Source organism: Charadrius vociferus, unplaced genomic scaffold (assembly GCF_000708025.1).
Source record: "Charadrius vociferus isolate BGI_N301 unplaced genomic scaffold, ASM70802v2 scaffold32, whole genome shotgun sequence".
NCBI lineage: Eukaryota > Metazoa > Chordata > Aves > Charadriiformes > Charadriidae > Charadrius > Charadrius vociferus.
This window is the reverse complement of record NW_009647856.1, coordinates 2,070,338-2,084,113: the sequence shown is the minus strand read 5'-3', so window position 1 is coordinate 2,084,113 and position 13,776 is coordinate 2,070,338. Positions and strand designations below refer to the sequence as shown.

At 38.5% G+C, this 13,776-nt stretch overlaps 1 protein-coding gene across 1 annotated transcript in view; it reads left to right on the top strand.

Annotated features, from left to right (window-relative positions):
* SEMA3C (sema domain, immunoglobulin domain (Ig), short basic domain, secreted, (semaphorin) 3C) overlaps positions 1–13,776 on the top strand; it is a 120,213-nt gene that overhangs the window by 89,025 nt on the left and 17,412 nt on the right. Inside the window, exons 9-11 of the mRNA XM_009882925.1 lie at positions 54–123; positions 3,173–3,317; positions 8,145–8,367. Coding sequence (XP_009881227.1) covers positions 54–123; positions 3,173–3,317; positions 8,145–8,367 — 438 coding nt within the window. The remainder of the gene's footprint in view (positions 1–53; positions 124–3,172; positions 3,318–8,144; positions 8,368–13,776) is intronic.

Here is a 13,776-nt window from a genome sequence, read left to right as displayed (position 1 = left end):
ATAAATTAAACTGGAAAATAAAGTTTTTTTCTTTTTCCTTTTCTTCCTTACAGAGGATGTGTTTCTTTTAGAGACAGATAACCCCAGAACAACGCTTGTGTATGGAATTTTTACAACATCAAGGTAAATGGGGAGATTTGAAATAAAAAAAAAAAAATTGCCTTTCTGAACTGCCCAGTTTTCTATATGAAAACTGAAAGTGATGGTTTGTGGTCAAGGCTGTTCTGTGCAATTTTTTAAGCCCGCTATGGCCATCGTTTGCATGCAGGAGTAACAGTCTCAGTATCATTCCTGTTGGTATCCATGTTAGAGCTGTGCTGCTTGGAGCAAACTGCTCCCTGACATAGTCAGCTGGCACTGGGAAAACATTTCCGTGGAGGGCCACTTGTTACCGTTCAGCAGCAGAAAGTGAACTGACTTCAACGCGGTGAACTCATCTGGCATCTGAGAGCACTTAACACCTCCTGAAGGACATCCAGCACCCTGAAGGATCAAACCGGGAATTCTTACATGAATTCATACAAATCATTTCCAGTCTCAGCTGGCAGATGATCGCACAGATGGCAAATAACCCATGTCGGCTTCAGTTGGCTACAAAAAGACAAGCTTATGTGGCATTTGATCACCTCCTTGCAGCCCTAAGCTCCCCGTTATCAGTCAGTAGTATTCACTTACTGTCCATTTTAGAAAGCATTCAGTGAGCTCCCTAGCGTGGTAGAAGTATTAGAAATGGCTTCCTATGCTGAAACTCTCCACAAAGATAGACAGACAGGTGGACTAACGGATTCTGCTATCGCTACCTTTATATTTTTCACTTTTCTCTTGCCCACTCCACATAGCAGTAGTATACAGAGTAGAAATAGTTTCTGATTTCTGATATGCTATCCTGTATTATTTAGCTGTTATTACTTACCTTCAAAAAAGTTTCCTGCTTTTTTAAAATTCCATTTAATTTATTTGATCAAATTAGCAAATTATTTAACTTATTAATAATAATGCCTTTAATGGGGATTTCTAGTAAAAAAATCCTTGCATCAAAAAATATCTTTTCCTGATACACTTTTCTGACTTTGTTCATGTGGATTCGGGGATCTGCTTTCTCAAATATGTGATTCAGCCAGGAAAATATGATTTTATAATATTTAATTGGGTAAAAAATAATCCCATAACTTGTAAACATGTGGTGCTGCCTACATTTTACGATTCCTGCTTCACAAAAAGAGAATATGCTGAGATTATGTTTAGCAGTAAAACCACACTTATGATTAGGTTGTGGATGCAACATGCCTGAACTGGAAACTCTTTTACCTAATTCTCCTGGTATTCCTGCAGTGGAAATGAGGTTTGAATCACAGGACCATATAAGGTGGCAACAAAGAGAAAACTTCACTTTTTCCAGGCTCTCAAGATGTATTCTCTCTCTATTGAAGTTTTTACACTCTTGCATTTCTGTTATCGTGAACCACATGGTCTATGCTCTTTCTCTTTGTTCAACTATAGATTGAAAGCTTTACCTAGTTAAATAGAGCAATCATAAGGATTTTTAGTCCTTAACAGTTCCTTTATCTTCACCTCTGTAGACCTCCAACTCATAACAGTAGCAAGAGAGAAACATCCCAGCAAGTAATAACTATAAATATTTTTATCTAAACCATACAGAAGAAAATCAAGTAACGTTGAAGCAAATTATTTTAGTGGCATAATCTGCTGTAAATCTAACATAAAACATCTGGAAAGATTTTTTAGGGCAGGTAGTGATAGGACGAGGGGGAATGGCTATAAACTGGAAGAGGGCAGGTTTAGATTAAACATTAGAAAGAAGTTTTTCACTTTGAGGGTGTTAAGGCACTGAAACAGGTTGCCCAGAGAGGTTGTTGAGGCCCCATCCCTGGAGGTGTTCAAGGCCAGGCTGGACGTGGCCTTGGGCAACCTGGTCTGGTGGGAGGTGTCCCTGCCCATGGCAGGGGGGTTGGAACAAGATGATCCTTAAGGTCCTTTCCCACCTAAGCCATTCTATGATTCTATGATTTTAAGACCTAAATACATTTCTTAAAATCTATTAATACCTACTAAAATTTTGACAAATACTATAATCCATCTAAAAGGTTCCTCCTACTAATCCCTATATAGATGAGAGCAATGTGGTTTGCACTTTCCTTGTTTAGATAGTGTGTAATGTTTTCAGGTTTTTTCTGGAGTGTTCTTTTTTTTTTTTCTTCTTCACTTGAAAACAGAATTACGTGTATTATCTTCATCCTACAGTTAACATCAGGCAGATTTTAGACTGACTGGAGTTTCCACTTTGTGAAGATAAATATCTCAAACCTTACATGCAGTAAGAGAAAAAAAAGGAGGAGCTAATTCCCTGCAGTCAGCTTTAGCATCACTCTGGAAATTATTCCCCTCATGCCCCTTGTCATCATGGGGCGATAGAGGCCGTTCAGGGACTGTGCTGTCTGAGACCATGTGAGACCATTGCTGAATGCAGAGTGGTGCTAGAAACATGTCCTTCTTATAGGTGACCCCCTGGGTTCTCCTCAGAAAGCATCAAACTTCAACCCACTTGAAGGGGTCTTTGTAAGACCAATTTTGTGGGTGGATTTGAGGACTGCATAGGAGTAATTCCTTTACAACCACAACCTGTGTCCATTTTGTTCAGAAAAGCTGGCAACTGATTGCAATAATCTAACCAATTGCAATTGCACTGAATGCTTTGATTAATATTTTAGCCATGTATTTTTGGAGGCTCATGGAGGTCTTGTGGTTAATATACTGGTAGGGAGTTCTGGAAATCTGGGCTGAGCTTGGCAGTAGAAAGTTTGTAAAACTTTTGTCTCACTGAAGTCAGCAATATTTTTGCCATTGATTTAACTGGGGCCAGATTATATTTGGTTTATATTCAACATTAGGACATTTTCTTATTCCAGCAGTAGGGCAGTACCTTCCTCCCTCTTTTTTCAGTTCACTGTTCAAAAAGGTGTTAGGTTTTAAGGAGTAATGGTGTATATTGGGAAGCTAAATTAGTTGATTTTAACTGTATTAAATCCATGCTATAGCAGCATTAAATTGTATTAAGTATGTTCTTTTAGAGGTATCTTTTATTATTAGGCCATGAAAAATAATGGGAAAGCTATACAAAAGTTGGTACTAACTTTTTCTTGCTGTCTTCCAGCTCCATATTTAAAGGCTCGGCTGTGTGTGTGTATCATCTCTCCGACATCCAGACTGTGTTCAATGGGCCATTTGCACACAAGGAGGGCCCAAACCACCAGCTGATTCCATATCAGGGCAGAATCCCGTACCCACGACCTGGCACCGTAAGTACAAAGATGTTTATGCAAGCTTGCCAATTACTTGTCTTTTTTTTAATACATAAATAAATATTACTTATTCCAGGAGAATGGACTATATGTGGATATGACACTTAGTTACAGTTCAGAACAATTTTATTTGCTTCTCAGATCGCCACACAAATCACGTAGTAACTGGAAATCTTCTAGAAAGAATTAAGTCATGCAAAATGTTAAGCACTCTTGATCTTTCTGCTGAAGAGGTGGTTAAAAATTATTTCATTAATGACAGTCATCTTGTTTACATGTACATTTATATTTTGTGTGTATGTCTGAGCAAAAGATAGCTAAATAAGTTAGCATACAAAGACAGCATTATGAGTGTGTTCTGCAGTCTGGATCCGAACATCTATAAGTCTGTCTTCAGTCTGTATGAATTTTCCATAGTTCTCTGAAGTTTTGCAGCCCTACTGGGATGCTTGGGAGATGTCGTAGGAAAACAAGGCTTCTGGGACTTGTCGTTTGACTAGGTCTAATACCCTGTCAGGTACTGACTCTTAGAAGAGAGACCTAGCAAGAGATGAGTTTTCATGCCGATCGGTTCATAGTAGTCCTCCTTGTTAAGAATGCTTTATGTATGCCTTGAAAATTTTTCAGTACTTTCTTTCACTGTTATCAGGAGTAGTAATAATCTTCCAATAAATTCGGTACACAAATAGAGCTAGCTCTGTTTCTAAGTTTTACAAAAATGTCCCATGAAAGATTTTAAACAAAATTTTTTTGTTTGTTTGTTTTTCTTTTCACCTTAATGGTATATAAAAATTGCTGTTGGTGCACTTTTCTCTTTATTTACTTATTTGCACTATTCTTAATTTCGATATAGCAGAAGTATGAAGTCTAGCATTTCCATCTTTAATGAAGAATGTGAACTTTCTCTAGAATCTTCTCTAAATCCATATTTGCTAAATGAAGTATGGTAGTGTGGACTTTTGTTGACGACTATGAAGTCTTCTTAGAATTTCTTAAGTCTCAGAATTAAATAAGTATGCACAGAATCACAAATCTCTCAATGGTGTAGTTATAATTTTTTTAGATGAACACTTTGTTGCTTTTCCATTTATCACAGGAAATTAAGTTTTACTTTAATTTTGCAAGTCACTGCAAGAACCTTTAACCATATCACTATTTCATTCATATTTGTCATTGTGCTGTAGATCATCTTCTTTCTCTCTCTTTCTCTCTCATACACTAATGCTTAGATACATGGGATGGCTCTCCCTGTTCACACAATTCTTCATGACATTTTAGTGCAGTTATTACTGGCTGTAAGATTTAATACTTCTTGTCCCCAGATCTCTAGAATTAGCTAATCAATACCTGATATTCCACTAAGTTCTAATGCAAGCATTGTTCTTTCTTTGCAATTAATTAATACAGCTCTAATCTCATGAGTTTGCTGAGGCTTTAAGCTTAAATTTTACTAAAAAAAAAAAGAAAATAAACGACCCATTTAAACAACAAGTTTCACGCTTTTGTGATTAGTCACGTTTTGGAGTTTCTTGCTGCTTCAGAATATTGTTTTTGTATGTGTTTCCTCAACCACTGCCCTGCTATTCTTGTTTCGCCTCATGGAGGCTTATGAGGTATTCCAGGCCTAAAGAAATTGGGCAGCACAATGGAGAGGGAAGAAGAAAATTCAGATTTGGATTTAACACGGTGACAGAAATTGTCTACATTTTTCAGGTGTGCTGAATTTGAAGATAAATTCTTAGACCATAGCTCCCACAAAAAATAAAACCAAAAGAGATTCTGGTTTTCTTCAATCAAAAGAGATTGCTGGTTTTCTGATCACTGGCTTTTCTGTGCTTCCTCACAACTCAGTCACAACATAGTATCTTAAACGTGTATTTTCTAAGCTGGGACTTGTTTGGCTTTCCTTGTATTTCACTGCCAAAAAAATCCACTTTTAAATGCATGCCACAAACTATTTTTCTCTTATGTCAAAGCATCTGTAAAAATCAGGGCATGGAGATTATTTTGCTGCTCAGAATTTGTGTTCAAAGTGTTAACTTTGAATAGCCACACTTGCTGACTGTGGGGCATGAACCTCTTTCCTCTTAGTAGTTTTTTTGCAACTTCTGGCATGCTGTACTAGACAGGGATGCCTTTTTGTATGACATGGAAAGTGCTACTTTACAGTTGCCTAAAGAGATATTCATACTAAACCTCCAGACAAAAATAAATGTTCATTGTGTCACAATACAGTGGATAAACAATGAAAAGGCTTCGGTATAGCTTCAGTAGGATTAAATAAAGGAATACGTTCATTTGGCCATAATCAACTCCACGATGTTTGGCTGCCCTTCACTAAATACCAATGGTTTCTTATTTCTCCACAAGCAAAACATACTTATGGAAAAAGAAAGGGGAAAAAAATTACATAATTGGCAGCTTCCTACTAAATTCAGTAATGTTTGAAGATAGTTTCCATTTTTCAGAGTTTACAGAAATAGTTTTCGTACCTACAGCATGTTGGGGAATATGCTGTAAATTAAAGAATTCTGTTTCTCTCTGCAATCTAACTACATCATGATCAACTGTGAACATACGTAACGTGTAGCCAAATCCTTGAATGAGGTGTGAAGGATACACATTCAATCCCTCCAGGAAAGGGAGAGCTTAGAGGGTTCTTCAGTAACATCTTTTGCTTGTCATTGGTTTGTATAGGGGATAGCAAAAGAATTAATTGATTAAAGATGTTTGTTAAGGCTTTGCTCAGAAGAACGATACAATGTAAGTTTTTAGGGTCATACTGGGGTGAACCATACCACAGACATTTTTGTTGAAAGTCACAGACAAAGGTCTTATGATCTCCAAGACAAGAATGGAAGGATAAAAAGTATCAGAGGAAGTCTTCTTCTAACTGAGCTGTGCAGGACAGGAAAGTTTAATTTGAACTGCTCGTGAAACAGAATCCTCTCCTCTGGAGAGGAACTGGGGTCTGGCAGATCACTACCAAGTAGAATAATCTTGCTAAGATCACAGATTTATGAACACAATTCTTTTTTCAGCATTTGGTGCTAATCTTAGCAGATAGCTCCATACAATTCCTGGAAGACCGTGTATGGAAGTGCCACAGAGGGAAGGAGCAGAGCAAACAAGATAATAGGAATTCAATTTTGTGAGCAATCTTAGAGCGCTAGCATGTAGTGTCATTTCTAATGAGAACCAAACCGAAACCCTCAGGATAAATAAAGAGGCCAGAAGAATCAATTGTCAAGGATGTCAGATGAGAAAACAGACCCATGTCTGAGCTGCATTCCGGTTCTTCTTTCTGAAAGTAATGCCAGAGCAGGTTTTTTTAACAAATTCCTACCTGAGCTGTTCTACTTTGTATAAATAATTAAATTCTAATTGAGCCAGAAGATAATTCTGAAGCCTGGGACTAGGCTACAGTTCACTCTTTACTTTGTTACTGGTATTGCCCAATGAATAGTTTATTATGTGCACAAGATGGAACAGCTTTTAGCAGCAAAGGTAGAGTGGGGACTCCTGCCTACTGGCTAGAGGGATCCCCTGGGAGATGAAAACCTGGATTCTAATGTTTGCTCGCGTCAGGTAGGTTAGACACATGACTCATATATCCGCGGCGAGTTTTCTAGTGTCTCAGAGTATGATTCATTTTCTGTAATTTTCGCCACCTGAAAGCAGGGCATCTAGTCTGAATTACTGAGTACAGAGGAAACCTAGATGGCTAAGAATAAATGCCTGACTTTGAGACTGTAAAAGTCAGGTGAGGTAAATCTCTCCCTAAGCTACTAGCTATTTTTGTGTCTGTGGTTTTGACCAGAAATTCCATCCTAGATGTAAGAATGGTCCTCATCAAAATAAACAAGTTTCCATGAAATGGTTCGTATTGAACAATTCAACATTTTCCAACTGGAAAAATACTGTGTTGAAATATTTCTGAATAGCTCCAATACTCCAAGGAGAGTTTCACAGCTTACAAGTCTGGTAAGGTCTGAAATGAAAGCTCAGGAACAGCAATAAGACTGTGGTAATGGTGGGTGAAAAAAAGTCATGTAAATTAGCATAGGTGCATCCAGAACATTGTACCAGTTACTGACATAGCCCCTGATTTCTTCCCACAGTCTTCTTTTAGTTTCACTCTCAGTAAACACTTGAGCTTTCTCAGATTACTTTTATTTCCTCATGAGGTCCAGAATGCCTCAGGGCTGATTATTTGGATGGTTCTTCATTACATTTAAAGAAGCATCCAGAGTATTTATGGAACTCTGTTATTTCTCAGGCGTGTAATTTCTCAGATGTAAATGGGTTGTCTCCATATTATTGTTTTTTCAAATGAAGATGAGTCACAGGCCCTTTCACCATCTCATGATGAGCATAATGACTAGAGGGATATTGACCAAATTACAGTTAAAATTGGATTTTACCTTTTGCCTTTGTAATACATCTGTCACAAACCAGCTGCAAAAGTTTGGTATCTTCTCATACCAATCACTTCAATTTTTATTTTTTTTTCAACAGGCAGTTTGGAAGTATAAAGAACTGGAAATAGGTCCAGAAGTATGGATCTTTGCCATCAAGCTGGGTTTTGAAAGGCAAAAAATATGTTTGTGTTTGCTTTATCTGAATTGATGGGAGTTCAAAGCATAGCTATTGAAGCACTTCATTCCCGTTACTGGAGCATAATTACTTTCAGTCTGAGTCCGAAGTGCTCTTTCGGGAACTTACTTTGTCAACTGTCTGTCAATATTTGTAAATGACTTGGAGATGAAAACTCTCTGAAAGATGGTAAGTATTGTTAAGCATTAGTGTGCATGTTTCCTACAGTGTCCGGGAGGAGCCTTCACACCTAATATGCGGACAACCAAAGAGTTTCCAGATGATGTTGTGACCTTCATCAGAAACCACCCTTTGATGTTTAATCCCATTTACCCGATACACAAGAGGCCATTAATCATCCGGATAGGAGCTGACTACAAGTATACAAAGATTGCTGTGGATCGAGTGAATGCTGCTGACGGAAGATATCACGTCTTGTTTCTTGGAACAGGTAAGACAAACAGCAACAGTTGTTTTCCTCCATTGCATTACAATTTGCAATCAACTCCTATTTGTACAACTTAAAACTTTCAGAAACATTTGTTTAAACATACTTACTATCTACAAAAATGTCTATAGAAATCCCTAAATTACGTTATTTTTACTTTGTGTGAATTTTATAGATGTTAACTATGTGCAAGATATACAATGTATTGATACAAATTTTATTTAAGACAGAAATCAACACTATTGTATATTGTATTTGATCTAAGTTATACTTCTTTTTAATCTGGTCTGTCTGCAACATGATTCCACATTAGAATTTGATGCTTTCTAACATGAGTAAAATTACCAAAATCTGGCTATGTATTGTCTTTTATACTCTCATCATCATTATTTAATATATGCTGTGTAAGCTACTTCTGAAGAAAAACACAATCTGATCAGGATGTCACAAAGGCAGAAATAATAACTCCACAAAAAAAAAAAAGAAAAAAAAAAGTAAAAATATGGAAGTACTAAGCAGAGAAAAAGAAACAAATGGTTGAAGCCCTAGCAATAGTGGACACAGAGAATTTGATCCAAGTATTCCAAAATAATTTCTGTTTAATATAACCTACATTTTGGTTTTAGTTACATCAAATTTGAATGTGGTGTTATGCTTCTGAAGTCTGCAGGGAACAGGTCAAGTGATTCTCGTTCTCATCAATTTTGATTTTGTAAAATATTCAGGTATGAATCACACTCTTCTGATTGAAGCAGACAAGCGGAGTGGTGGTATTCTGGCTAGACCCTAGGATTCATTCACATCTGAAACTCCCGCTGGCTTAACAGGGCATGGGAGGTTGATAGGCACAAAGGCTAATCTTTTTTACTACAGATGGCTTCAAGTAGAACAAAGGAAAAGAACTCCAGAAGAACAAATATATCTCTGAACATCAGAAAATAATTACAGAGATGGCTTGCGTTTCTTTTATGGTTCACATATCATTGGGGTCCTGGTTGTTTTCTGCTAGTAGAATAACCATGTCTGCCAACAAACTTGCATGGGGCTGGGAATAACCATCCTATTATAATAGATTTAGGAAGCTGGTGCTAAAATATCTCTCAAGAATCTTAGGCTTCTGTAGGGGTAGGATTAAAAGGCACTGTGTTCATTCTTAGAAAAACCTCCCCAACTATCAAAATCAGCAGGGTGCACTTGTGCCAAAGGAGCTCAGCTGCGTACTGTGCTGTTTTAGCAGAAGTGTATCCAGCCTGTGGGTTGCTGGAAGGGATTCTTCCCCTGTATTCGGCTTCTGTCAGAAGTACCATGTCCAGTTGTGGGGCTCCCCAGTACAAAGAAAACATTGACCTAATGGAACAAGATCAGTTGAGGGACTGTAACATGTGATGTATGAGGAGAGGCTGAGGGAACTGGGTTTGTTCAGAGAGAGCTGAGGGGAGACCTTACTGCTGTTGACAACTATCTCATGGGAGGATACAACTACCTAACGGGAAAAAATGGATCTGGACTCTTCTCAAGGTGCTCAGTGTCAGGGTGAGAGAGACTGGACACTAATTGCAATGTGGGACATTGCAACTGGATTTAAAGGAAAAGGTTTTCACTGTCCTTATGTTCAAAGATTGGAACAAGGGCCCACAGAGGTTGTGAGTTCTCCACCCTCAGAGACGCAAAGGATTCAAAACCCAACACAACATGGCCCCAAGCGACCTGCTCTAATCGGACTTGCTTTGGGTGGGGGACAGGACCCCATGACTTGTAGAGGCGCCTTCCAGTCTGCAGGCTTCTGTGGTTCAATTAAATGAAATAGGAAAACAGAAACACTTCCTTCATGTTCTTGTGTCAAACCTTTACCAGGTCACCATCTACTGTACTGTGAATGCTTAGTATACTATGAGGCATAGTCAGGATACAAGAAGCTCTGGGTGATGAATTATATCAGGGATTTCATCAGGTTTTGATCTGGGTATTTTTGTTTTCTCGGTTGGCAGTCGATAAATGAGTTTTAAGGTGTTCTTGAATATCTCTTTGATCCTACTTCCAGAGTCATTGAAAACTACAAAATTAAGCTAATTAGGACAGGGTTTTCTTCTTGAGGTCGTGTGTTGTTTTTTTTTTCCCCGTCCCTAACATGTAATCACATCTTCTTTTTAGTGTAATTAATGCAGCTACAGTTCTTGACTTTGGGACCCTCAAGGGTCATTTTCCTCCTTTCCTACAGAAGTAAAGAAAAGAGTCTTTGTACACTACTGTAGAAATATCAGAAGTGTTAATAGGTATTGTCCCTACTACTGTTACACAACTCCACAAGAACTCTTAGTAAAAGAGAGGGTTTGGTTTTCTATTAGCTTTATTCCTTGTCAAATCACTATGTTTATAGCCAGAGTAATAGCTTGGTAGGCTAGTACAGCTCTTTCAAAAGAACATCCTATGTATTTTTTTATATAGTATCACCATTGTTTTAAAATGCTCTGTAAACATCTAATGTTAATTGGAAGAAAATTCTACTAAAGATTAGTGGACAAGATAAGAGCTATAAGGTTCCAACCAATATAGGATTCTTAATGTAACAGTGATAGTTAATAATGGAAATGTATTGAAAACGTGAAATGTGCATGAAAATGCACAGTACTGATATTTAGCATTTCAGTAATTCTGCAAGAGATAAATACAGCTCATTTCATTGTGTACTTTGATTAGCTTCTGACTGGTTTTAGGTGATTAGTGTGGCCTCACATGTACACCCGTGATTCATTAAAAGTATTAACATACCTCAGCTTGTTCTTAAATTTTGCTAATCCTCCTTTGTGTATCAGCACAAAGTCCACTATGGGACAACCAGGTAAACTGCAGCTCTTCATACTTTATGTTCATTGCTTTATCTTCTGCATTACACTGCAGACAAGGATCATTGTCTGCTTTCTAGTTAGTTGGAGGGGAGGCATTATTATTCCTGAGTAGGGCACAGGACATTAATAGCTTCCAAGGTCTTCCTTAGAAGAAATTGGAGCAAAGTTACTGCGTTTCTCGGACCTTTTAAATAAAAGTGATCAAGTTTCAGCCACTGAGAGGAGAAACTTGTTTCCTTTATTCTCTGCTTTCTGTGAGACTCAGGAGGATTCAATAGAGATATTAACTGTCAAAAGGAATGCAGAGGGGATTTTCTTTGGTGTCAGTTCATCCCAGCAAATGCAAAAACCACATTGTATAGGAGAACTTCATGTGATAATTTCCTTGGGAGCCTGGAGCCCCACAGCCAGAGACAATGCGACTTGACACCTGGTGACAATTACACTCAGCTCGGATGATGAGTTACTGCTGCTGAACTGAGATGTTGCCAGCCATGTCTGTCACTGTCAGTGACCTGTCTCATGCTTGAAATTGGGGTGTTTTATGTCTTGCCAGATGCAGAGCACACAAAATGTTTAGCTTTTCCTCTCTTCCTCCTCTATAGCCTCAGTAATAAATCAGTTCCTGAATGCAAGTGAAGAATAACAGAAGTATAAAGCTCCAAGAACCCCAGTGGTTTTCATCATGTAGCTATGGCATGGGAGGGTAGAGGCAGCTGTGTCATTTTTTCACATTAATGTGAAATAAATGTAGTGTTTCCTTTGCACCCCCAGACAAAAGTGCTGAGCTCACAGGGGCTGGTCCATGCCCAGAGTTATTACACTGCTTTTCTCCCTTGCTTGCCTACATAGCTAACAAAATAAATCCCAGGGACAGACATTGTTCTCCCAGCATTCCACTCGCTTTTCAAATGATAACGATCTCCTATTTTCCCAATGCTTTTCAACCTGAAGACTCCCAAAGCACTTAACAAAACTTGCTAGTTTTCTTAAGGGTGAAGAGGTCCCTTTGGGTGGACTTAACAAAACTAGGAAGTTTTGTTAAGTCCACCCAAAGGGATCTCTTCACCCCACTCTGAAATGAGCTGATTTGGAGTAAGGAGCAAGTCTTTAACAGTAGAGAGCAGTGCTACAGGAGATGAGTGCTCTATACCTCGTCTTCCCAAGCAGAAACCTGAGGGATATGCAAGTAAATTACTTGGATATAATGTAGTCACTCATTTGCATACAAGGCCAACGCTGATGATACTTTTTCCCCATGCAATGAGTAATAACATATTCAGTTCAGGAATTTGGGGTTAGAGTTCTGCTTTGCTTACCCCCTTTCTGTGGTAGGCCAGGACTCAGTCCGGAAGTTTTTGATGCACCCTAGAGTTTTACTGTAATTACTTTACTCGTTTCAGTTATATCTAAAGAACCCGAGCTTTCAACATTTTCAGTTTATCCTTTGGTAGATTGTTTTCCATCTGAGTTTTAAGAATAGCAGTAAAACAGCATGAGAACATTTTCCTGAGATTAATATTTATTTTTTAAGCGTGCCACCTACTGCTTGCAGTACGAAAGCCTTCGGTCAAAGTACACGCAGATTGCACAACCGAAAGAGTATGCATGGGGTTTTTTATTGCTCTTGGTGTTATGAAAATATTTAAATGTCTGGGTCAAACTTGGGTACATTAAACAGCCGTGGGCACCAACAGGATTTTTTTCAGCTCCTTGCAATCAAGAAAGGATATGTTTTTGCGGAAAGAGATCTGAGTTACTGTCATGTAAAGACACTTCAGACTTCAGTGTGTCTTACTCAGATGATTAATGTGGGCCACATGCATCTAACGTGGCATGAGGTTGATCCATGTTTCTTATTATCTTTCTTTTCTGATTCAACATTTGTTTTCCAAGTCTGGATGCAGTAAGTGCCTTCAGAGCATAAGGTTGTAATACTCGTTTTCATAGTGTTACATGATGGCTGTCTTTTTTGGAAAACTAACCCTTGCTGACAACGGTAGCCTCCAGTAATCCAATAGCCAACATCATGTAACGAGCTACAGATTCTAACGGAGAGAGATAATCTGGTCAGAAGAGCAAGTTTGCTTCCCATAGATTTGCTGGCTGCAGCTTGGCATCTGTGAGCTTGGGAAGATGATGTTGCACAACAGTCGCACAACAGGCAGCAGATACAGTTTCCTTCTTCCTCTTGGTCGTACTGCCCAAGTAATTCAAAACCTTTCGTTGATAAACTCATCCAAAGTTTTTTCACAGCCTTTTAAGAAGACATGTAGGTTAAGACAGCATTCCTCCACCTGTTTAATTTCCCCTGGTCATTTTTTATTCAAACAAGCTCACAGTGTGTCCCAAAAGTTTGACAAAACTGGGGCTATGTGGCTATGTCAAAGTTTTGCCCTCAAGTGTGAGCTCATTAGATGTTTGTATCTGCCTTTTTGTTCTTTGGTGCACTCATTACACTCATGTGACAGATGGGTGAACTAAAGCAAAAAGAGGTTGGGTGTCTGTGGTCAGAGCCCTGACTTACAGCAGACACCGAAGGACAGCAGAGCACGGGGACCTGGTT